Raw genomic sequence first — 27,587 nt, 5'->3', positions numbered from 1 at the left:
CTTATGTTTGCCTTACGTGTCCAATAGGGTATGTTTAACAAAACTAGCCCTACATCTGCACATCTTGTAAGGTTTTCATAATTTAAATCACTATACCTTAACCTCCAGATGTAGTAAAAGGCACTAAGTTTGCCCAGTAGCAGTAACCCATAGCAACTAATAAAATGTTTTTAAACAGGTGACCAGTACATGCTTCATTCCGATTGGTTGCTATGGGTTACTGCTGCTGGCCAAACATAGTGCCTTTTATTACATAACCCTGTTTGTCACTAAAAAAAATGGGATTTCATTGACACTAATATGGATTTATACAGCTTAGTTACCATCCAGAGCAAGGTACTTTTTTATTAAGTGTAGCTTTAAAATGAAGAAAAAAAATTATCCTGGTTTGCAGATAATAGATTGTATACTTATATATTGTTGAGCTACAGACCCCAGGCAGTATTAAAGGTATGGCCAGGCAGTTTAGGTGATCATACAGCATTCCAGTCAAGGTTTGCGGTCGTCTGGAGGTTCACAATAGGTACAAATAGTATCAGAAGAAGATCTCTATAAAGCTGGCATGGGCCAGGGCAGCCAGCAAAATAGAACACACTAGAAAGATGCACAATTGCACATGAACAATTGCAATTAAATATTGTAAAGAGTGCACTAAAGAACAGTATCTATAATCTGAAAACAAATGTATAAGCAGAAGCACTACTTCTCTCTGAAGCCCATGCAGGTGCTAACCTACGATCATTATGCATTTGGATTATTGTCATTTGTGGCATGGACAAAAATGACAAAGAACTATGTGCACATTTCTGTATGTTTATGTGTGATTTTAGAAAATGATAGATGATAAATGCAGTTCTATTTGAAGTGGATTTAGCACCCTTCTAGCTGACTGCTAACTCTCTCACTCCATTATGTGCCAAGTGGAAATGTGACAGGAACTTCCTGCCTCAGGTTACTAGGGCAACAAGCACATCCTGCAAAGCTCAAAGGAAGTTTTTGGCTTTGTGCTCAGTGAGGCCACATTAGCCAAGCTACCTGCTCAGGAAATAGCCCTGTGAACTTTTCCCTGCAGCAAATAATGTTTACACCCAGCCTCTACTCATGCACATAAATGTGATTTATTTAGTCTAAAGTATTAAAATGAAATAATAAAAAGCACTTGCAGTATTTCTGCTTGATTTATAACAAGGGATATAGTAAGTGCCACAATTATGGTGTGTTTATGCCAGATATGTGGGCTCAACGACCTTCACATAAAAGCCTTTATTTAAGTAACCATTAAAAAACTTCCAGGAAGCACTATATGAAGTTCTTTATTCCTCATAAAACTGCTGAGTTATGGCAGCTGCATTCAGTTTGAAGCAGATTCCAGTGAAGAGCAGCAGAACAAAATACTCACAACTCATTTCAGTTTTTAAACATAAAAAATAGCATGAACTGAATGTATAATGAAAAAGGAGATAGTATTAAAACATTTAGTTTTTATGTGCAGATGAAGCGGAGTAGATTTGTCACTAGGGCTCTGACAGCTGATGCCTCACAAAGCAGAGAGGCTATAAATTAATTGCTCTGTGTTACCATTCAGACCCCTTTTCAGTAATTAGATTAAATAATAGGGGTACTGAAGTTATATAGGATTTATTGCGTTGTCAAACCATGAATGTTACATCTTCATAGGAAGAGCTTTTAACCATATTTAAACAAGCTAGGGATATGATTTATGTATTTTGTCAATATACTGTATAGGATATACAGTGGTGTGAAAAACTATTTGCCCCCTTCCTGATTTCTTATTCTTTTGCATGTTTGTCACACAAAATGTTTCTGATCATCAAACACATTTAACTATTAGTCAAAGATAACACAAGTAAACACAAAATGCAGTTTTTAAATGAGGGTTTTTATTATTTAGGGAGAAAAAAAATCCAAACCTACATGGCCCTGTGTGAAAAAGTAATTGCCCCCTGAACCTAATAACTGGTTGGGCCACCCTTAGCAGCAATAACTGCAATCAAGCATTTGCGATAACTTGCAACGAGTCTTTTACAGCGCTCTGGAGGAATTTTGGCCCACTCATCTTTGCAGTATTGTTGTAATTCAGCTTTATTTGAGGGTTTTCTAGCATGAACCGCCTTTTTAAGGTCATGCCACAACATCTCAATAGGATTCAGGTCAGGACTTTGACTAGGCCACTCCAAAGTCTTCATTTTGTTTTTCTTCAGCCATTCAGAGGTGGATTTGCTGGTGTGTTTTGGGTCATTGTCCTGCTGCAGCACCCAAGATCGCTTCAGCTTGAGTTGACGAACAGATGGCCGGACATTCTCCTTCAGGATTTTTTGGTAGACAGTAGAATTCATGGTTCCATCTATCACAGCAAGCCTTCCAGGTCCTGAAGCAGCAAAACAACCCCAGACCATCACACTACCACCACCATATTTTACTGTTGGTATGATGTTCTTTTCTGAAATGCTGTGTTATTTTTATGCCAGATGTAACGGGACATGCACCTTCCAAAAAGTTCAACTTTTGTCTCGTCGGTCCACAAGGTATTTTCTCAAAAGTCTTGGCAATCATTGAGATGTTTTTTAGCAAAATTGAGACGAGCCATAATGTTCTTTTTGCTTAAAAGTGGTTTGCGCCTTTTTTGCCCAGTGTCTTTCTTATGGTGGAGTCGTGAACACTGACCTTAATTGAGGCAAGTGAGGCCTGCAGTTCTTTAGATGTTGTCCTGGGGTTTTTTGTGGCCTCTCGGATGAGTTGTCTTTGCGCTCTTGGGGGAATTTTGGTCGGCCGGCCACTCCTGGGAAGGTTCACCACTGTTCCATGTTTTTGCCATTTGTGGATAACGGCTCTCACTGTGGTTCGCTGGAGTCCCAAAGCTTTAGAAATGGCTTTATAACCTTTACCAGACTGATAGATCTCAATTACTTTTGTTTTCATTTGTTCCTGAATTTCTTTGGATCTTGGCATGATGTCTAGCTTTTGAGGTGCTTTTGGTCTACTTCTCTGTGTCAGGTAGCTCCTATTTAAGTGATTTCTCGATTGAAACAGGTGTGGCAGTAATCAGGCCTGGGGGTGACTACAGAAATTGATATTGAAATTGAAAATTGAAATTGATAAACCACAGTTAAGTTATTTTTTAACAAGGGGGGCAATCACTTTTTCACACAGGGCCATGTAGATTTGGAGTTTTTTTTCTCCCTTAATAACGTAAACCTTCATTTAAAAACTGCATTTTGTGTTCAATTATGTTATCTTTGACTAATAGTTAACGGTTTTTGATGAGCAGAAACATTTAAGTGTGACAAACATGCAAAAGAATAAGAAATCAGGAAGGGGGCAAATAGTTTTTCACACCACTGTATGATGTGTGCATCATTGTTTATAACTTGGGATCAGAAACAAATACATAGGTGTAGTGTAGGAACAGTGTCAGATGTGATTAATTAGCATGAATCATGATAATGGGTGCCAAGCCAAACAGATCGTTATCGTTATCCTTCAAACCCTAGGAAAAATGATCTGTTTCAAACACATATATTAAAATTGGACATTAAATATGCAAAAGCATGCTGGAACTGTATCAAAAGAACTGTGTCTCAGTGCAGTTCACATAACAGATGCCCATGTATTGTAGGAAACCTGCACTCACAGGTTTTATTTTGGTCAAGAAGATTTAATTATAGCAAAAGCCAGTATTTGGTTGCCAGATTATTTTGGATGTGCATTGTCTTCTGTCAAGCCCTAACAGAGTTGTTTGCTCCCTCTAAAACTAGGCTTTTCATCATTTCTAGAAAAAATACTTGCCTTCATGTTCTTTTTATATGCTTTTTATTATAATAATATAGCCATTTATTGTTTATGTGGTTAAGATGTATGCTGAAAAACCATTACAACAACATTAGTCTGTAATATATCAATTTACTGCTGTGTTGAGGCAAAATGCCAGCTCCCACATTAAAAAAATTAACCATCAAAACAAAGAAGATTCCCTGGACATGGTAACTTAAATATAGCTATATACATCATGTGCCTTATTAATAAATTGGGCAAATGGTTTCTTTAGGCCATTGACACAGGGATGTTTTTCACCACAGCTGTCACAACCTGTATAGGAAGTCCTTTCTAAATATTTTGCAGTGCAGTTTTAACCCTTTCACTGCCAGCCGTTTTGGACAAAGCGGAACTTCTACTGCCAGACAGTTTTTGAACATTTTGCACTGTTTCACTTTAGGGGCCTTTCCTTGGGGGGACTTTTAGTTTACCCAGGAAAACTATATATTGTTTTTTTCAGGACAACCTAAGCTTTTAAAATATGGTAGAATTTTTGTGTAATTCCAATTCTGTAACAAGATATAGGCTTCTAAATGTCTAAAAAATGAAAAAAAATCATATTTTCCATAATATAAACACATGCACCAGAAACAAAAATTAGTTTATGCATGAAATTACAACTGATTTGGAAAGTCCCATGTCTCCTGAACGTGCCAATACCAAATATATATAGTTTTATGGAGATTTCTCACTTGTATAGGTCAAAAACTCCCAGCAGTACACTACCAAATTTCCAAAGCACTGCTCCAGAAAGCTGCATACTTTAGATTTCAAGGCCAAAAATTCCACTAACAGAGAGTTTATCCCAGAAAATTTTACATTTTTAGAAAGAAGAGATTCTGGGGAATCCAGAATAGGCACAACTGTTTGTCTACTCCAAACTATCAAGTCGCAATGCTTTCCTAAAGTTATTGATTTTTATCAAAATTTGTGAAATTTTTTTAAAATCGCTTCAAAGCTTCCAGTCTATAGTATCTTAACTCCTAAAGGTCATAAAGTAACCAAATAAAACACCCTAAATATGAACACCAGGGGTCCACTGAACAGTTTGATGCCCAATATGTATAGGTTTACCTAAGTATGTGGCATGTAGGGGCCTCAATGTGAACATACCCCCATATGTACTGTCATTTCTGTCATTTCAGCTTCTGCAAAATCAACATTTACATCATTAGATGTGGGATAAAACTAGTAAAAAGTACATTCACCCCAGAAAGCCATATATTTTTGGAAAGTACACATTCCCCCGAATCTAAAATGGGTACCCATGTCTTTCTACTCCACAGTACCAAGCCGCAAAGCTTTCCTAAAGTTGGCAATTTTGATAAAATTTCCAAAAATCCAGTCAAAGCTTCCAGTTTCCAGCATCTTATCTCCCACATAGCATTAGGTACCAAGATAAAACACCCTAAATATGAACGCCAGGGGCCCACTGAACAGTTTGATGCCCAATATGTATAGGTTTACCTAAGTATGTGGCATGTAGGGGACCCAATGAGAACATACCCCCATATGATCTATCATTTCTGTCATTTCAGCTTCTGCAAAATCAACACATTTACATCATTATATGTGGGATAAAGCTAGTAAAAAGTACATTCACCCCAGAAAGTCATATATTTTTGGAAAGTACACATTCCCCCGAATCTAAAATGGGTACCCATGTCTTTCTACTCCACAGTACCAAGCCATAAAGCTTTCCTAAGTTTGACGATTTTTATGGCATTTCCAAAAATCACCTCAAAACTTCCACTATACAGCATCTTATTTTCTACAGGTCATTAGATACCAAGATAAAACACCCTAAATATGAACCCCAGAGGTCTACTGAACAGTTTGATGCCCAATATGTATAGGTTTACCTAAGTATGTGGCATGTAGGGGCCACAATGTGAACATATACCCATATGTACTGTCATTTCTGTCATTTCAGCTTCTGCAAAATCAACATTTACATCATTACATGTGGGATAAAACTAGTAAAAATTACATTCACCCCAGAAAGTCATATATTTTTGGAAAGTACACATTCCCCCGAATCTAAAATGGGTACCCATGTCTTTCTACTCCAAAGTACCAAGCCATAAAGCTTTCCTAAGTTTGACGATTTTTATGGCATTTCCAAAAATCACCTCAAAACTTCCAATATACAGCATCTTATTTTCTACAAGTCATTAGATACCAAGATAAAACACCCTGAATATGAACCCCAGAGGTCTACTGAACAGTTTGATGCCCAATATGTATAGGTTTACCTAAGAATGTGGCATGTAGGGGCCCCAATGTGAACATATACCCATATGTACTGTCATTTCTGTCATTTCAGCTTCTGCAAAATCAACATTTACATCATTACATGCGGGATAAAGCTAGTAAAAAGTACATTCACCCCAGAAAGCCATATATTTTTGGAAAGTACACATTCCCCCGAATCTAAAATGGGTACCCATGTCTTTCTACTCCACAGTACCAAGCCGCAAAGCTTTCCTAAAGTTGGCAATTTTGATAACATTTCTAAAAATCCACTCAAAGCTTCCAGTTTCCAGCATCTTATCTCCCACATAGAATTAGGTACCAAGATAAAACACCCTAAATATGAATGCCAGGGGCCCACTGAAGAGTTTAAGGCCCAATATGTATAGGTTTACCTAAGTATGTGGCATGTAGGGGCCCCAATGAGAACATACCTCCATATGATCTATCATATCTGTCATTTCAGCTTCTGCAAAATCAATACATTTACATCATTATATGTGGGATAATGCTAGTAAAAAGTACATTCACCCCAGAAAGTCATATATTTTTGGAAAGTACACATCCCCCCGAATCTAAAATGGGTACCCATGTCTTTCTACTCCAAAGTACCAAGCCATAAAGCTTTCCTAAGTTTGATGATTTTTATGGCATTTCCAAAAATCACCTCAAAACTTCCACTATACAGCATCTTATTTTCTACAGGTCATTAGGTACCAAGATAAAACACCCTAAATATGAACCCCAGAGATCTACTGAACAGTTTGATGCCCACTGTACATAGGTTTATCAAAGCACATGGCACTTAGAGACCCCCAAATATACGTTGTGCACACTAATTTCATGGCTTATCTTTACCTAATTCATAAACACATGGCAGTTTTATGAGGGGTGGAAGCTGCAGAAATGTAGGGTGACCCCTAAAAACCATATATTTTTGGAAAGTACACATTCTGACAAATCCAACAAGGGTAAAGAGTCCTTTCTACACCAAAGAACCAATCTGCAAAGCTTTCCTAAAGTTAGTGGTTTTTATGACATTTGAGAAAATCGCATAAAAATGTTGCAGTTTGCCGCATTTATCTCACACAATTTCTTGCGTACAAAGGCAACACAACCCAAATAGGAACACCAGAGGCCTACTGAACAGTTTGATGCCCAATATGCATAGATATACCAAAGTCTGCGGTATGTACTGACCCCAAAATGAAAATAGCGCATAAGGATTTCTCGCCTGCCAGCTCAGTTTTTGCACACAGAGCCCCCTGACAGCCTATTATATGCAGTAAGACCCCTAAACTACACAGGGACCCCCAGAAAACCATATATTTTTGGAAAGTACACATTCTGACAAATCCAACAAGGGTAAAGAGTCCTTTCTACACCAAAGTACCCATCTGCAAAGCTTTCCTAAAGTTAGTGGTTTTTATGACTTTTTTGAGAAAATCGCATAAAAATGTTGCAGTTTGCCGCATTTATCTCACACGATTTCTTGCGTACAAAGGCAAGTTACCCCAAATAGGAACACCAGAGGCCTACTGAACAGTTTGATGCCCAATATGCATAGATATACCAAAGTCTGCGGTATGTACTGACCCAAAAATGAAAATAGCGCGTAAGGTTTTCTCGCCTGCCAGCTCAGCTTTTGCACACAGAGCCCCCTGACAGCGTATTATATGCAGTAAGACCCCCAAACTACACAGGGACCCCCAGAAAACCATATATTTTTGGAAAGTACACATTCTGACAAATCCAACAAGGGTAAAGAGTCCTTTCTACACCAAAGTACCCATCTGCAAAGCTTTCCTAAAGTTATTGGTTTTTATGACTTTTGAGAAAATCACATAAAAATGTTGCAGTTTGCCGCATTTATCTCACACAATTTCTTGCGTACAAAGGCAAGTTACCCCAAATAGGAACACCAGAGGCCTACTGAACAGTTTGATGCCCAATATGCATAGATATACCAAAGTCTGCGGCATGTACTGACCCAAAAATGAAAATAGCACGTAAGGATTTCTCGCTTGCCAGCTCAGTTTTTGCACACTGAGCCCCCTGACAGCGTATTATATGCAGTAAGACCCCCAAACTACACAGGGACCCCCAGAAAACCATATATTTTTGGAAAGTACACATTCTGACAAATCCAACAAGGGTAAAGAGTCCTTTCTACACCAAAGTACCAATCTGCAGAGCGTTCCTAAAGTTATTGGTTTTTATGACATTTGAGAAAATCGCATAAAAATGTTGCAGTTTGCCGCATTTATCTCACACTATTTCTTGCGTACAAAGGCAAATCACCCCAAATAGGAACACCAGAGGCCTACTGAACAGTTTGATGCCCAATATGCATAGATATACCAAAGTCTGCGGTATGTACTGACCCCAAAAAGAAAATAGCACATAAGGATTTCTCGCCTGCCAGCTCAGCTTTTGCACAGAGACCCCTGACAGCGTATTATGTGTAACACCCCCAAACTACACAGGGACCCCCAGAAAACCATATATTTTTGGAAAGTACACATTCTGAGGAATTCAAAATAGGTAAAGTTATTTTTCTACACCAAAGTACCGCATGGCAAAGCTATGCTAAAAACAGATTAGGAACAGTTATACAGGGATAAAAATGCAATGAAACCACAAAAATTGTGTAAATCGATGACACAACAAAATAAGTCACATGACAGTGTAATTAGTGGTCAGAATAATAGATCCAATAGTCATGGTGTCAAAATAAAATTTTTAGGGAAAAAAACTAAAGACAAAGGGGTAAAAAAAAAAGTAAAAAAAAAATAAATTTGTATACACAAAAAATTGTGTATACATGTGTGCAGACATCTAAAATGTGTGTGATAGTGTGTAAGTGTGTATATAAGTGTGCTAAAGTGTGCTAGAGTGTGCAAAATCGGACAAAAAAAAAAAAAAAAAAGTATGCTAAATTGTGTGTAGATGTGTGTGTAAATGTGTGTAAATGCCTGTAAATGTGTGTAAGTGTGTGTATTAGGCAAATAAAGAGCACTTACCAGCAGGGATCGCAGGCAGGCAGTCCTCTCTGCAGTCCTCGCAGCACAGGAAGTGAGTGGGCAGAGCTAGGAGGAACAAGAAGCTGGGGAACAGACGTGACAAGCAGAAGACGCTGCGATCGGTCTGCTGCTGGGTAAGTAGGTCGTGCGATGCGATCGCATCGCTGGACCAACTTGCCAGCCCCCTTGGCTCGTTGCCGAGGGGGTTGGGGGCACAGCTGACTCTCTGCACCGGCGGCTTTTGCCGCCGGTGCAGGGAGAATTACACTAGTACCAAAAACGTAGGTACTACGTCGGTGGCATACAACTGCTTTTTTTAAACCGACGTAGTACCTACGTCTTTGGCAGGGAAAGGGTTAAAGACAATATAAACAAATCAATGTAATTTTTTTTCAGAGTGTTCTTTGCAATTTACCTAGATTATGTTTTAATTGCTAATAATTAATTTATTTTATTTTGTTTAATTACAAAATGATAACAAAAAAATGTCATTAAAAAAAACAAAACACTTTTATACTTCCTCATGCCGATTATTGCAGATATTGTTTTGCTCTGCAATATCAAGCGTGGGCTTATAGGCTATGTCTGTGGTAAAATTTACTGGTAGGTGCACCTAATTAGCTGTTAAGGTAAAATATACAACAATGTATTTCCAGTCTCTGACAAAAAAAAAAATCATAGGGGAGAAAAGACTATACATGAGATTAAAACTCTAACTCAACATCAACTTTAGTGCTTTCCATACATGCTTACATTTGGTTGGACAGTTAGGTTGATTACTAACTGTGACAATTTGGTCAAGTTCTGCAAATTGGGGGAAGTGTATACACATAATCCTGAGATCTTGGTGGATCAAGTGACTGAATATTTCTATTTGCTGGCTAAAAAAAGATGAAGAGCATATGCAGCCAGCTCCTCTTAATTATCTGCTGTTTGAATGCTCCATAATAAACCTTTTATCCACAAGCTTAGTAATTATATTACAGGATTTGCCTCTGATCAATCCAAGGTCATGAATTACATTACTTATCTGTGCACTCTTTTATATATATAGTAGTATTTGTAGGTACAAACACTGTGAATTTTACATTAAGTTAACACTACAAACATGGGTAACCAGACAGCTAATTAAATAAAATGATATGCAGTTACAATGATTAGGAGCCACTTAAGATTATGAGTCATACATGGAAGAAGGCACAAAGACCAAATAAATACTGTGCGAGAAGGTAAGATTGTTTTTTGGGTTTAGTTTTGAGGAAGAGTTCCCTACAGAAGAATTTATGGATGCAGCAAGAGACATTTAAAACAAGACTTGGGATTGTATGTAGGTGGTATGAAAAGGTATTAGAACATATGGAGAAACAAGTAAAGAATTATAGTATTATGTTGAGGAGGGAAAAAAAATAAATTAAAAAATAGGGAGTTATGATAAATATTTTAATAGCAGATAAATTGATTTCTAGCAGCAAAGTTCAAGATTGAAGGGGGGTGAAGTAAAGTCTTGGGCATAATTTAGTAATAGGTTCCAACTGTCTAGGTGGGATGACCAAGTAACACTGATAAGTGGTGTAGCAGTTGTTTGAGAGAATAGAAGGATAGATCTTATTGCAGAGGAAAAATAACAGATTTTGACAACAGTATTAATATGAATGGTAAAACTATTACCCCAAGGCAGGGTGTGGAATGAACAGTGTCAATAAGCATGTCATCCGTAGTATTCCTAAAAGTAGCAATAGTACCAATATTGGGTGGAGAGACAATCAGTTATATTATTCATGTGCTCAGCTTTAGTTATCCTAGATAAGATAGCTAGGAGATTGCTAGAGATCTAACTCTGAATTGAAGGGGTAATATATTTTAATATATATTTTTATATCATCTACTGTACATACATGGTTTTAAGGCAAATGAATGGATAACCTAGAAACATCAGAAAAAGTTAGGTAACAGCATTCCAGACTTGGAATAAAAATGTGGCTATAAGAGTAACTTCTGATTCAAAATACTGCCCATGCACACTAAAACACAAATATGAGGTTCAGTATATAAACTCAGTGGTATATACATTGACAAAAACACGCACATTTATAAATACACACATCCCACTAACCCTACTACCTATGCTCGGTGGGGACATTTTCACATTGATGCTCAACTGCAACAAAGTTTAGGGTTTGTTTTAGTTCAACACAATTAAATTAGTCATTTTATGAACTAAAAGTGTGGACAGAGCCATAGCCATTTAAGCTGGCAAACAAAGGGTTACATTCATATCTACCTACACTGGTAATTCTAATTTAACCTACACATATATTTTATGTCAAAGAGGATTTGAAATGAACCACTTAACTCTGCTAGAACTGATCAGCCCCTGGAAATATTTTTGCCAATTAATGAACCACTGCAATTACGAAAACAATGAGGGCACTGGAAACTGTTAATTTTCAATTTAACTAGGCAAAGATGTGGAGTTTAGTAGCTAAATTACGGTCTATAAATTGAATTATTCCAGTTCCTTCAAAAAACATATTCTATTTTATTAATTAATGACAATTATGGAAACATTGCTAAATTACATTTGTAAATGATGTGCTTAAAACTGAAAGACAGACTGTACCTGTATTTAATAAATTGTCCTTTCCACTGATAGCTTCTGGTGAAGAGCATTCACAAACCAAAGAACACTGCAAAAACAAGAAAATTGTGTTAAAAGTTTTTGACTTTTCTATGAACATTGGCATTTGATGCAAATTGCTGACTGTTTTAATTCTGCTAAACACTTCATTCTTAATTAATTTTTAGCAGAAAATATTGCAGAGATAACTCAAATTATTATTACTAGAACATCATGTGCATCTGCTAGTGATTGCTAGAATTGCTGCTATGTCGCTTCAACCTGTTCCACAAAAATATCCTATGTACTTGTAACCCTATTCTGGCTAGTATTTGCCAGCACCGGCTAGTAGGTATGAGCACGGGCACATGTGACTCCAACACACAGGCTGGGCCTTCGCAAAACGGAAGAATTACACTTGAGAGGTGTTCTTGAGCGGAACTACAACTCTCTACTGTCACAACGTGTATATAAGTAATTATGGACACCAGAGGTTCTTTTGCATTGAACTAGAACTTGGTTTATTGATGGTACACAGCATATGCAGGGTTAATACTCACAGCATTAAGGTAAATTTGCACACAAATGTCAAATGCAGTTGCAGATAGCAGGAATAGTATGGCACCACTGTGGAGATGGATATAGGGGATAGCCAGGAGTCCCAAGGGTGTCTGCCTTATCTGGGCCGGATCCCTACAGCAACGGTGGTTCAGGGGTTATTAACAGCCTGAATCCTATGTCTGACACTGCAGTCCCTACAGTAAGGCAGCAGAGCCTTGGGTGTACTAAACCCTCTAATTTCTCCTATGTGGGAGCGTACAGCTGCTCATACTAAATAGCCCTGAACTAAGTCACACTCCTAAAGCGTGCTATAACAGAGTCTAACCTGCAAATGACTACACCTCATTCACGGGGTCCCTGATCCCCGACTTAGATTCACTAGATGAATTTGGCTTCCTCTAGGGCACAGACTTCTGGGCCTAGTTGAGGACCCAGGCTCTATGTGCAACCTGCTCTGAATGATAGGAATGCCAAAGAGGAAGTGCCCACACCCTGCAAATCCCTATATTACAGTGTGCAGGAAGTGGTCATCCTAACTAAGGGCCAATAAGTGCATAGTGACATATAACCAAAGTGGCAACATTACATTCTGCTCAGTAACAGCAGATAGCACAGTGTAGGACTACAGCCATAGGTAGCTTAATTCCTATGGTTCCCTACATACTCAACACAAGACAGCAATAAAGTTTAACTTGTACTTAAAGGGGACCTGTCACCCAGGTATAAAATAATGTATAATAAAAGTCAATTAATATCTTTTTGATATGTAACCATTCATTACTTATATAAACATATTTAAAAATCTCAGCTGTCATATATTGTCTGCCGCGCTTCTCTATGCCTCAGGCACATAAATCACTTTCACTTTCCATTCTGTACTTTCCAGATGTCACTGCCCTCCTCACATTCCTCGTTTTTTACTCACTGTCTACAATTGTGTAGTCTGTGCATTGACATGGGCATCAGGTCCCCTGCTGTTGCACATACAAAAGATTTGTGTATGGGCAGCAAAACATGACATGACCACAAAATGGTGTTTACCTGCTTGCTGTGATTGTAAATTTCAAGACTAAAGAAAACAAGATTTAAATAATGTATATAGTATAAGTAAACGTTTTTGCTTGAGTAACACAATAGAAAATGATTTGGAATTCATTTTATGGGTGATAGGTCCCGACCCTTTAAACAACCAAAGCACACGTTAAACACATTTAACACTTGGCCCACACTGAGTGAAATACTCTGACATCCAGACTGTTATCTGATCTCAATTACTGTGTCATTCAGTTAAGTAAGTAAAAAGGAATATGGAGCAATACAAAAAGGGTGTAAAATTACAAAGGAGGTTTTACTTTAATGGGTGTGCTTAGCATTTTTTTCTGATGCATTTAGTTACAATATCAGATTATGAGGGAGATTATCCACCTCCAACTTTCTGTGTGATCCAAACACTATGTTCAAGTACATGATCAGATGAATATTAATATTTTTGTGCATCCCCATTTTTCCATTTGGAAATGTAAAAACAACACTGTAACTCTGCTGTGCACTGATTGGGTTTGAACCAGCGACCCCCAACCATCTCAATGCCTTTTCCTAACCACTGGGCAGGGAAAGCAGCCAAGAAGTGCATGGTTAATTATCTGCATTCCCCAATTTGTGTATCAGGTCTTACGGATTTCACCCTATATCTCACCTTTCCTGGTCCTTTTCCTTTCCTAGCACCCCATTTTAGTCTTGTCTATTTTTCAGCTCAGTCTGCCCCGTAACACCTGTTTTGACTAGTTTAACCTGTATTCATATGTGCCTTTGTCTAAGCACTGCTTGTTCTTGTTGTGATCTTCTTTGACCAATCCATCCTGTGCCTGTCAATTCTTTTCTATGATCATCACCTTATTTATCATTTTCCAGTCTCTTCAGATCATCACCTGCTCCATTTGTTCTTTGCCTGATCAGCCTTATTCCATTCTGTCCCCTAGTGTTCTTCTGCACTATTTAAATATTTTGCCTGAAGGGCTTACCACCTTCCCCAAATCTTGTATTAGAGATCCCATTTAAAGACCACAGGCTGTCTTCACAGATCTATGCCATCAATATGTCTAAGTATAGTTTTAAGATAGTTTAGAACAGTGCTGTCAAACTTCTACGGTGCCGAGGGCCGAAATTTCTCTACCATACGTGGTGGAGGGCCGCTAATGGAAGCCAGTTTTGACCACTCCCCTTTTTGAAACCACACCCACTTCAAACCACACCTATTTTATCACAATGGTGGTAGCACAGCAAAATCCCAAATGCTTGGTCCTTACTGTGGGGATATCAATCATCATTCATATGTGAAAGAATTATGTCATATTAAGATATACCCTTAAATTCCATATGCCTCCTCCTTCCCTGTGGATAGCAGAGCAACCCCCAGTACATAATTACACACCTTAGGGACCATTTAATGGCTATTTCCAACTGCTAACAAACTCCCACAACAAACCCCTGCCAGGTTCACCTCCCACAAGCAGCATAGGGCAAGCAGAGTATGGCACACACAGGCAGCACTCTGCCTGTCCTATGCTGTCTGTGTGTGCGCCATACTCTGCCTGTCCTACCCTGCCTGTGTGTGCCATACTCTGCCTGCCCTACCCTGACTGTGTGTGCCATACTCTGCCTGCCCTACCCTGACTGTGTGTGCCATACTCTGCCTGCCCTACCCTTCCTGTGTGTGCCATACCCTCCCTGACCTTTGCTGCCTGTGTGTGCCATACTCTACCTGCTCTATGCTGGCTGTATGTGCCATACTCTGCCTACAGTACCTATGTCTGAGGTGTGAAGAAGTGAACAACGGGAGTGATTACAGTCTGAGCCTGAGGTGTGAACACTGCAGGGAGTGAACAATGCAGGTATTAAAAGGTGTGAAAAACACAGGGGATTACATATTTAAACAATACAGAGGGATTACAGCCTGAATCTGAGGTGAGAACCATGCAGGGGGCCAGTTAATCTCAGTACTGATACCATTTAATGCTTTCTCAAAGGTAAGCCATCAAAGCAGCCAGACAGGTGGGGGGCCACACAGAGGGGGGTCGCGGGCCGCCAGTTGGACAGCACTGGTTTAGAAGTTTGGGTATTGGTAGCCTAAGAATATAATGGCTAAAACCCATCCCAAGTTATTACACAGTGAGAACAAGAGTCACTGCCCCAGTACAACAACAAAAGTGGCTTCTGGAAGCCCTAACAAATTAAAATGCACAGCAATCTTTACTGGCAGTTACTACATATTGTACATGGACAAAGCTAGTATAGGCTGCAAAGCACATGAGGCAAACAATAACTAATAGCAAAGAAGGTACTTTATAAAGTGGACATTAGTAACCACAGCACATTAATATTATGCTATATTTGGTAAGTGGCTAAAGCTACATTCAGTACATTTAAATTGTGATTTTAGTGGCTGTACTGGTTGTTGGAAGATGCATGCTGAATATTGTAGTTCCACTGCAGCAGGGGGCAAAGCAGAAATGTAGATGCATCAGCAATAGAAGGACAGCAGGGATTGGCAACGGGGCAGAAAATCAGCTTGTATGCAGTTAGTATATGTTCATTTCTTGAGCACTTTATAAGCTTTCTTCCAGTCAGATTCCCAAAAAAGTGAAAAAGCTACTACAAAAAAGCCAAACACATTTTTTGCTTGGCAAAACCATGGTGCCCAGTGTAGCTTCTATCGCCTATCACACAAAACACAGAGATAAGGATTCTATTGCTCTATTCTAAATCATAAAAAAATCACATTCAGCTTGTCTTAGTTAATTGAAATAGTTTTCCTTTTACTTCTTCATACAAACAGCATTTAAATGCTACTGTGTGTTGGAAAAAATTGTCCTATTGCTACTTAAACTACACTGGTGACGTTAATAAACTCAAGTGATCAAAGACAGTTCTGACCAGTTTAATAGCAGTAATTAATAGCAATTCATTGACAAAAAAGCCTCTACCACTTTGTGTTTCAACTGCACATTGATGTCATCAGAACATGAGCAATATCTGTTCTACTGATTGGGTTGATGATGGTATCAGCGAAGGAAATGAGCCAAAACACTTAATGAGTGTCAGAGATATATAAGGCTACTTTGTGTGTAAGATAGTAACGTTTCTGTTAGCATCCATTAATCATTAGCTATCTAAACAGTGATTTTGATATTCCATACCAATCCTGGTGGTTGGCAAGAGGGCTTTCATATCAGTCCTGCAACTTTATCATCCCAAGACCGAATTTTTTCATTGATTTGCACAATTTGTGTGGTTTTATTGCATTTTTATCCCTGCATTATTGTTCCTGATGTGTAATGAAATTGATTTCTCAAAAATTTCACAAATTGAATAAAAAAATGATAAGTTTAGGAAATTTGGTAGTACACTGCAGGGAGTTTTTGACCTATACAAGTGAGAAATCTCCAACAAACAATGCATATTTGGTACTGGTGTGTTCAGGGGAAGAAGGACATTGCAGTTGTATTTTTATGCATAAAATGAGCTATGTTTCTGATATATGTGCTTATATTATTAAACATATGATTTTCTTCATTTTTTTAGACATTTAGAAGCCTATATTGTGTTATCTTTTTATTTATTGTTGAAGCCTGTCCAGTTTAGCAATATTTTTTAATAGGCCACTTAATATGATATAAACTATCTATTGGGGAAATATTCATTCTGGTAGTATAGTTTTCCTTTAAGATAACTCCGTTTTTACTGGCCAGAGGAAAGAAGGCTTAACCGTAATTCAGGCAGAGAAAATAAAATTAGGTAAGAAAAAGAAAGTATTTTTATTTTCCCCCACAGTATTTTCAAATTATACTTAACTGAGATAATTAAATGGTTGTCAAAAAAAGAAAATTGGACTGTGTGGTTGGGATGAGGTTTGGATGTTATAAAGTGTTTATTCTTACATCCTAGTCAAATAGGATTAGACGTGTGCACAAAGCGGATGAAACTGCTTCTCCTAGAACTAAGCAATCATTTTCTTTACCCCAAATACAATACTTTCTGCATTGTTGTGAGAACCAAAATATGTTTTATTCAGAATTATAAACAAACACTGAAGCACAACACATTGCCGGTTAAATGCATTTAATAAAGAAAGATGGATAGTTATGATATGGAGCTCTCTTATAGAACGCAGGTGTTGCAAAATGTTGGGTTTCATTACTTTTCTTTCAGATCCATAATTACTATGCAAATTGGCTTTGCAAAAAGTAAGATATTTTAATGGTATGGAACATGAAGAACATTTTACCTGTTGATAAAAACACAGCTGTAGCACAATTTTAACTATTCTCACTGGTCTATCCTTCATAAAGATTCCTGACTCATTTTAATTCATCCAAATTTAAACCATTTTCAGGCAGTATATTAAAATGATAGTTAAAAATTATAAGCAGAATAACTTTGTGTGTTGATTGGAAGGCGAGACCAGTGATTAGTTATCGGGTTCTTCACAATCATCTTGAAAAAGAAGGTTGATAAAAAGTGCACAGGGCACATGAACAGCTAAAATGTCTATAAAATGTCTTTGAAGGGAGCAGATTAAAATAAAAGATAAGTAAATGCATTTCTTGCTGTCCTTCAAAACACAATCTAGGATGAAGCAAACTACATTAAGGTGGGAACAGGCACCATATTCTATACCTGAAATTCCCAACCTTTCTTACTCGTCAAATGTAAAAAGACTTTGAGAGCAACACAAGCATCATAAAAGTTCATGGGGTGCCAAATAAGGGCTAAGATTGGCTATTAGGGAGCCTCTATGCACACTGTCAGCTTATGGGAGGCTTTATTTGCTAGAAAATCTTGTTTATATTCAACCAAAACTTGCCACCAAGCCAGGAATTCAAAAACAACTACCTGCTTTGGGGCCACTGGAAGCAATGTTGCTCACAAGCTACTGTTTTGGGATCACTGTTCTATATGTTTCTTTCTAACTAGTGTAACCCTTTCTTGGCAAACTCACTTATTTTGTATACTTGCTTAAACAGGAAATGTGGTCCCCTTTGCAGATAAAGGTACTGGGGACTGGGATTTTAGCGCAGTGCCTCTACCTAGTGGACACTGAGGAGCACACCTCAAGGGGATTTCCACTAGGAAAATTTGTAGCAAATATCAACTTTCTCTAACTGGGTGTAAAGGTAAAATATTTATACCATGCAAACAGTAATAAACCCTGCTTTGGAAACCTGTGGGGTTTTAGCCACTACTGGCTCCGTCTCTCTGAGGACACAGTTCCATTCTCCATATCCCAGTTCAGTCCTGGCAAAGTCCCTCTCCCAGAGCTCTTTTGGTTTCTCCAGGTAGCGCTACCTGCCCCAAAGTACCTCTACCTTTGGAACAGGCATTTGCTCCCACGTAGCAGGCCACAAAAACACCTGTCCTCAGCCAGGGGACACACACACACAGAAGACTTTCAATACCTTTCCCTCAGATGGATCACTCACTGGGGATCCACAGGTGGTAAGGCATGCAACCACAGTCTAGCAGATCTCTCTTTGCAAGCACTCAAATGCTAAGCAGAGCTCCTTCACACTGTCACTGCTTTCTGGATGGTCTTTGTCTCAGTAGCTCCCTTTATAATGTGCTGGGCCCACCCCTGATGTTTGGCTCCAAACCTAGGCACACCTTTCTCTTCCAACAGTGCACTGGGGCATCCAACCAATCGGGTTCCTCCCCAGTCTGTAGCCGGGTGGGATAATGTCACAGACTGAGAAACAGGGAATCCCTGATCCCCTACATTAGGGACGCACCAAATCCACTATTTTAGGATCCGGTTGAACCCTGAATCATTTGTGAAAGATTTGGCCAAATACCAAACTAAATGTAAATACTAATTTGCAGGTACTGAATACTGGATTCGATGTATCCCTATTTTTAACTACAGCAAATATAGATATATGGAGATCAACCCTAAAGTTAGAAGTCATGAAATAAAAGTACAAGGTTTGCACCAGGTTTAGTAACCCATATCAATCAACCAACCAACAAGCAAGAAGCATTTAACAGATATCCATTTAATGCAAACATAAAAAAATTGTACTAATGGAATTTTGAAAATAGAAGGAAAAATACCAGAAAGGATACATTACAATAAAGCCAGAAGGAAAGTATTTTAACACAGTTTTTGTTTTCCTGTAGAACTCAAATTGCTTTATAGCAAGCAAGGCAGCCATTATAGGCCCACTAACTATGCTGGGACACCAGGGTCCAGGGTGATAAGAATTTGCCACAGGAATTCAAAACAAATGAAAATCCTAATGCCCCTGCAACCTACAAGACTTCCTGCTACATTCAAAAATAAAGACCCCATCAGGGTAAAATGCAAATGCACACACATGTTCTAGCAATTACATTTATACAATGCATGTATCATTTATCATTAAAAAACGGTTTCTGAAGATCAACTCCAGGTGTTAAATGGCAGACTTTCCCTTATTGATTTGACCACTTTCTGCAGTAAATCTCCAAGGTACGATTTACCATTATACATCCATGAGTGAAAGAGGTGTGGTATGGTGTGGTCTAGAGCAAAATGGCAAAACAGGCATAGGGTCCACAAGAAACGTGTTTTAGGTGAGGAGATCTTCTCTATATTTGCATGCAGAAATTAGGAAACTCAAGGGTGAAACTGGTCTCTAGGTGGGATTGTTTAGAAACTGCCCCAGTTGTTCTTTAAAACCCAGTAGGTAAGATTTCGCCAATAGGACATTTCTTAAAAATGAGCAATACCTCACTTACTTAAGATTTTTTTCTGCTGGGCAAAAGGTAAAACATGTGGAAAGGGAGGGAAGAAATCAGTAGGAATTGGTTTTGGAAAGGTAGTTCTAGTTTCATCTTGCTTATCAAATAGACTCTCTGTTTCAAACTGAGCTAGAATCACAACAAGAAACTAGGTATACCAAAAAATGTGCAAGCATAAAACAGGCAGAATTTCTTTCAGGATGAAAGAAAATACCTTTTTTTTTAGCAGCTACGCTCTTAGAACAACATCAGTATCGGCTTCTGGCCGATACACTTTTTATTTTGAAGATAGGATGCCTTTAATAATTGTATTACTGAATAAAGCAAGGATTGTACAGACCTAGACAACCAAAGAAAAGCTATTTTGTATGATGAGAAATAAAAGGTTGTTTGGTACCCTGTAGAAGTGCAGTTGCAAGTAAAACAGAAATCTTGTGCTTTAGCAGATTGAATTCTCATGTATATGTTTGTTCAAAAAGAGATTATGGATTCTTTTGACAACAAGTGACTGAAAAGGATCATAGATGGATCTTGCTTGCACACTTGGACTGCTTGGGGATATTGATCTTAGTTTTAGCCATACTTCCTTTGGCAATTAACGGCTGATTAAAAATTGTCTCCAGTTGACTCCAAAAAACATGCTGTCATTTGTTCATTGAAGTCTTTTATGGAAAAAAAATATTTTCTTTATATAACTTACTTTGGTGAGCAGCATCCTGATAATCACCCTTAGACAGGTTGGTGCCAGCTCAAAGCCCCAATAGATTATTAAATATATCCTTAGCAGCCATACTACAAAATCTAATTAAGCAGAGGTTGCCTTGGTTCTCTGCCCCTTGGTCATGCCATGTTTAGTAAAAGGAACATCGAAAATTACACTTCCTTTTGTTATTTAATTAAACTATTCCTCCCTATTTTAAATTTGCTGAGACAAAAAGTCATATAGATAAAGCAAGTACAAAATATAAGGTGTAAAATTACCTTAAAGTGACTTTTTAAGATGAGAATACAAGCATAGATCATGCTGTTTAGTCAGTTTTGGCCAAACTCACTGACCATCTGTGCACACACACAGGTGACACAAATGATCTTATATGGACAAAAGTATCTGAACACTTGCCGGTCCAACATCTTATTCTAAAGCCAAGGGTATTAATATTAAATTGATATAGCAGCTTGTGCGCTTCTGGAAAGGTTTCTCACTAGATGTTGGAACATTGTTAGTGGGATTTGCTTTCATTCAGCCATGAGAGCTAATTGGACTGGCACTCGGTCAGCATTCCAATTCGTCCCGCAGGGTTGAGTCCAGGGTTTTGTGCAGTCTAATCAAGTTCATCTACTCTTGACAGTCAGATCACTCTCACCTTGCACATAGTGATGTTAACTTGTGTGCAGATGCTCTCTTATAAAAACTAAAGCTTAGTTGCTGTGGTGATAATATTGCTTCCAGGGTCATATTTTTTTTATAGGCACCCAAAGGCCCAAGCCAAGGGAAAAAGGTTTGAGTGGGTAGGGCATATACATTTTTTTTTTTAATTTTTAAATTTTTTATTAGATTTTATAAACAATCCAACATTGCACTGGATAAGACAATAAATGAATTTTCTTAGAGAATAACAGGCATAGTAGGCGTATTGAGGTAGGTTTGAGAAGTTTTGTATCTCCTACCGCCTTTTATATGAATATGCATAGCAAAAAGAGAAGAAAAGCAAAAGAGAAAATATAGTAAGGCTGTCCGTTGTCGAGGTGGCTTATGGTTGTTGGATTGGGTTATTATGTCAGGGGATGATGGGAAAAAGGGGGGGTTCTAGACGGAAGAATGTCTAGTAGGGCGAGAGAAAGGAGAGCATCAAGAAGCACAAATTATGCAAAATACAGAGTCTATCTAACTTTTGTTTCACCATTAAATAATTACTTAGCCCTTAGGATTATTTTATGGACGCAGTCCGGCAGAGTCAGCACCCGTGGCAGCATTGGGTGATTTTGTTTTCCATGTGTCCAGGTACGTTTGCCAAAGTCGCCATGTAGCCCAATGGTTTTGTGCGGCCTTGTATGATTCTGTATGTAAGTCCTCGAATTTGCGTATGTCCTCCATCTCTTGGATCCATTCTGTAATTGTGGGTAATGTTGTCGATTTCCATTTCCGAGGGATCAGCAGTTTAGCTGCATTAAGTACATATTGGGTGAGTGATTTTTTGTAGGTTGAGACTGGTTGAACATTGTGGTGTAGAAGAACTGTTGCTGGATCGTTGTTTATGCCCAGTTGTAGTTTGTCATTACAAATCTGTAAAAGTTCAGTCCAAAATTTTTGTATCTGGGGGCAGTCCCATAGTATATGAAGTAGAGTACCTGGTAATTGTCGACAGCGCCAGCATCTGTCCGACACTCCTGGGAAAATTTTGCTCAATTTAGACGAGGGCATATACATTTTTGCTATTTTTTTCCGTGGCCCTCAGTCCACTGCCAGATACTTGTAGTGAAATATGGCAGCAGAACTAAGTAGAGGGTGGGTTACTTCTTTCTGATAAAGTGGGTGCAGGAGCATAGACTCTTGCTGATGCACCAGCCAGATAGAATAGAGGTTCATTGGGCTAGATTTATCTAGTTCATTGCTGTTTTATAACCATACTATTATTAATAGTATATTTTCCAATTTAGATTCTTTAGAGTGCTCCAAAGGTACAGTTGGACTAAGGGGGAGTAGTAGCTTAAAAAAAATAAAAAATCAGTTTCATAAGGTTTTTCTGTTTCTCTAACTACATTACTGCATTCTCCACCCAAATTGCATAAAGACTACTATGCAGAATACTTTCTCCAGAATTCCCTTTCCTGAAGCCGTTCTGTTCTCTGGCTGTAGCTATCCCCAGGAACTGGTAAGTCCCATGGAGGAATAAGGTAAAACCATGTATGTAGATATTTATTTATATACTGTAGCACTACAAATGTAGGCAAGTAGTTATGAGTGAATCTGTCTGAAAAAAAATTGCAAAACCTCTGGAACCTGGAAAGTTTGTGAAATGGCAAAAATGGGTGATTTTTCACTGCAACTTTGCAATTTTGCAGCGACTTTATCTGTATGAATGACAATTTAGTCTATGGCGATTTTTTTTACAGCAACTTTTTTTTCACTGCAACCTTTTCCATGCAGAATACATTGAAGTCCATGGATGTCTGCAGCAGTTTCATGAAAATATTTGGCAAACACAAAATGTTGATTTTCGCCATGAATTCATACCTAGTGAAATATTTCACTTGTGCTTTACAATATCTAAACACAAACAGGGGTATAGTTATTAAACAGTAAACATAAAAACTTTAGTGCTAGGTGTTTTAATACATAGTTTGGATGAGGTTGTTGCCCCGAAGAGCTTCAAATTTATTCTGCTTCACAGAAGACACAAACTGAGGAATAATATATATAATTTCCACATATCTACAAGACAGTGCTAGCAGAGTCTTGTAAAACTCAAACTGTGGAATTCTGATTTACTTCTAATGAATCTGCACAGGCAGTTAAATGTTACCTTCTGTCCGTGCACATCTGTTGTGATCTGATCTGCCTCCCCATTCTCTATCTCTCCCATCTTCACCAGACTCACTTCAATATTACCGATTTTCTTTCCACCATTTAGGGTCCTGCAACACAAGAGCACAAAAACAAGAGAATGAACTAAGTGGATTCAGCTCTGCAAGACGCAAAGTGTCTAATTAATATGCAACTTTAAAAATAAATATGCCAGCTAAATGCAAATTTCTTGGCAAAAAAGATTCACAAGCCTAAATTGCTCTGAGGTAGTTACGTTGTGTGTTGTTATTGACAGGATTCAATCTGATGTGCCGCAGTATCAGTATGTGTAACCATAGCACACACAGTAGTTTTCCGTTGCTTATGGAATGACAAAACATATCAGGGTTACAAAAGGCTGACTCACTTGTTATTTACAGGATTATCCTTTTACAGTGTTTAGCTTAAACCACACCTTGGCAATAACAGTTCTAGCGACTGATGGGGTTGCAATCCACTAAAGAACCTTCTGGATGCCCTCTCTGTGTTGCACTGCTACATTCTGGGTATTCTGTTGATATTCTATTTACCTGGAATACCCATACGCTGTCATAAATATATCCTGCACGTAAAATGACATGTGCCTGTGCTGAGCAGGACTTAAACTGTGGGTTAATCATCATATTATAGGATTTTTGTTGTACTGCAATGCCTGTACTTGCTGTGAGCTGTGTGTTCTATTTATTCTGAAGGGCGGAGGTGAGAAAGAAGTTATGTGCATCCGGGGATGAAAATAACAACCTGCACATTAGAGTTTACTTCAGTCATGTATCTTTCTTTACCCAAAGATCAACTGTGTGACATCATCAGCTGCTGCTATTTTCTTCCTACTATTTATGCTCCTGCCGTCTACTGAAGGTCACTGCTGTGCGCTGGGAACAAGGTTTTACTTACAGACCTTGCACATTTATGTGCTGTTTAGATACATTAATGGTTCTAAACTAAAAAGTCTTTTTTTAAAGATATGTTTTTCTGCCAGACCTGAACAGTTTTGGGAAATTGTAAAATATTCTTTACATTTAAAGTATAAGTAAATCTTTTATTATAAAAACATTACTCTCTACAGCCTGAAGAATAACATACGTTTCTCCCTGCATGCAGATTTATTTTATTTTTCTATTACAAGCAGCCGAACTGCTGCTCTTTTACGGACTTCCTTGTTTAATGTAAAGTTCCGCCCCTTTTGCTTTTTGAGCCCTCCTTCTCTCTCTGACTATGAAGACCCCAAAGAGGTGCCTACTGGGCATGCTCACTGCTGTGCTCCAATTAAAATCAATCACACATGCACAGTAGGTACCTCTTAGAGGTCTTCATAGTCTGAGTAGTGCTCAGAAAGCTAAAAGGGGGGTGGAGCTTCACACTAGACAAGGAAGTCCATAAAAGAGCTGTAGTTGAACTGGCTGGAATGCAGGGATTAGCAATTTGCATATTTTTTCCCATCACCCTTTAGGCCAGGCATTATTATTATTATTAACATTTATTTATAAAGAGCCAACATATTCCACAGTGCTGTACAATAAGTGGGTTTCATACATTGGACATACAGAGTAATTCCATAGTGCTGTAAATTTTAACTGAACACAAATCACAATTTTGTTCAACAGCATCTGCAGTCAACAGTGACTGCAGCTATCTTAGATGTCATACATATTAAATATATAGTATTCAATATTTGTAATAGTGCAACATATATGGCTGTACATGCTTGAGGGAAGGGACTGTGAGTGAGGTCTCTGTCCATGAAATAGGACCAGAAAGTGAGGGGTGCAGTTGAGAAAGCTGAGTAGTGAAGAGCAAATGTTTTCGGCAGGTATGGATTCGCTGCACAATTCCACATTTTGTCATTGACAAATCTTTTTTTGAAACTGCTGCAAAAATTCGGCACAACAAAAACCTGGCAAGTGAGGAAAAAGTTGTGTAAAAAAAAGTTTCAGTCAAAAAGTCGCAGATGCGTGACATATGTTGTGGTAGCAACAAAATATTGTGGTTGCATTAAAAAAAAATCATGGGCATCAAAAAAGTTGTGAGGTAGCAATGTTTTGCAAATTTTTTGCTATTTTGCACATTTTTCAGCAGCTCATCACTACTGAGGCGAAAAGCTAAAATAATGAGTTAACTGTGTTCCTGGTTTAATATGTCCTAACAAGGGTTGACGCATTGATCTGGGGGGGGTGTGGCTATTAGGTTCCTCCTTCCCCATAAACAAAGCCCCACCATGAGCAGACAAAATTTGTACCTCTCTTCGGAGGGAATTTGCTGTTCCTGAGCCTTCAAAACTCTTTTTAGTTAGAAGGGAAAGGAGGAAGGGACTCCCACTAGCCTAGTGGCGAAAAGGGTCTGAAGACTCTTACTTGCTCTTGGCCTCTTGGCCGGGGAGGTCGGGGATAAAGGGGCTCCCTCTAGCTTCGGCAAAGGGGAGCCTGAAGACATCTTGGGTATTTTGCACCTTAAAAAAGGCCAAAAAAAAAAAAGTACCAAAAACCTCTAGGTCAGTTGCACCCTGCACTTTGTGTGACACTTAGACACGGGTGGTTTTGTTTTGAAGCACTGCTCGGGCTTCACAAAAAATATGTGCCCTAAGGCATACACACTTACAATAATCCATACACTTTTACAAATATTTTACAAATGTCCTGTTGCAGTGTATGATAGTACTATATATTAAATGGCTGCTGCATGGTCACTGACTATATTCTACCCCCTAGGCATTAGCATCCACAGAAAAAAATTTAGGAGGGGAAAGTCATCAAGCAAAAAAACCCCCTGCATTTCTAAGGCTAAACCTTTAGACAATAACTAGGTGCAAAGTTTGTAGGAAACTATTTTATTGGCAAAGCTAAAAAAGTCACAACTTACATAACTGTATAACTAGGGGGGCTGTTTAAGTAGAACGTATCAACCATGAAAACTTGCCGCACATAGATCTGATTCAAGGCTCATTGGTAATCCCTTCCTTTTATTTCCTCTGGGTGCCAATATATTAATGGCCAATAAAATTAATGCTTGATGTCAATGTTATTAATAGGGAGAAAAGAGAAAAATATAGGGAGACTGGTACTTTTTTTCCCTAGAAATGTTGGCAACCCTAGCCTACACATGTTTGTATCAACATTTGCCCTGTGCTGCTACATTTACAAACAGGTCATAGATAAAATTCACTGGATGGATTGTAGAGAGACTAAGCCAATGAGTGGCAGGCCAATAAGGTGGAGGTTGCAATAATCAAGGTGAGAGGTGATTAACCAGTGGACTAGTATTTTTTTTATAGTTTCCTGACTGAAAAATGAGCATGTTCTTGCAATGTTTTTAGGATGTTTTGATCAAGATTTTATGAAGGATTCAATGTGAGGAATGACAAAAGTGTGGAATCAAGACTCCAAGACCACAAACCTGAGCACTGGAATGAATCAAAATATTATTTACAATAACACAGTCAGGGCGGGGTGTATTTGTGCGTGGGAATATGATCTGTTCTTGTTAGTCCAAGTTGAGCTTTAGAAAACAACAAATCAAAAAAAAAAGATATAGCAGAAAGGAAGTTGGGTACATGAGATGACAAGGCCGGGACAAAAGAGATTTGAGAGCCATCAGCATGCCTAAATATATAAACAACCAAAGCCATAATTACTCCAATCCATAATAATTGCTAGGTTAATTTAACAGATGTTTGAAAAAAAAGTATCACATACAAATTGAAATAATTTAAAATTAAAATTTCATACATGTATTTGAAAGATCTGAGTTTTTTTTATTCTCCTTTTTAAACTAACCTTGATTGACTTTTTGTACTTGAATATTGGTATGACTCAGTATTATAGCATATGCAAGTCCCTGTGTCCCATGAAGATTTATTTCACAAGAGCCACAAACTTTTCAGCCAAGCAATCCATTTTCGGTTAGAAGGGCCATTTTAGGTTTTATGTTAAACTTTGATATTCGACCCCAATTTGGAAACATT

At 38.2% G+C, this 27,587-nt stretch overlaps 1 protein-coding gene across 7 annotated transcripts in view; it reads right to left on the bottom strand.

Annotated features, from left to right (window-relative positions):
* The window catches only part of inpp4b (inositol polyphosphate-4-phosphatase type II B), a 351,939-nt gene that overhangs the window by 110,557 nt on the left and 213,795 nt on the right, over window positions 1-27,587 (bottom strand). For all 7 annotated transcript variants that reach the window (XM_031895514.1, XM_012955594.3, XM_012955592.3 and 4 more), the window contains 2 exons: window positions 23,589-23,700; window positions 11,731-11,797 (listed from right to left, as the gene is read on the bottom strand). In XM_031895514.1, coding sequence (XP_031751374.1) covers window positions 11,731-11,797; window positions 23,589-23,700 — 179 coding nt within the window. The remainder of the gene's footprint in view (window positions 1-11,730; window positions 11,798-23,588; window positions 23,701-27,587) is intronic.

The sequence above is a fragment of the Xenopus tropicalis genome, chromosome 1, assembly GCF_000004195.4.
Source record: "Xenopus tropicalis strain Nigerian chromosome 1, UCB_Xtro_10.0, whole genome shotgun sequence".
Taxonomy (NCBI): Eukaryota; Metazoa; Chordata; class Amphibia; order Anura; family Pipidae; genus Xenopus; species Xenopus tropicalis.
Note: the sequence above shows the minus strand (reverse complement) of the source record. Positions and strands in the feature narration are given on the sequence as shown.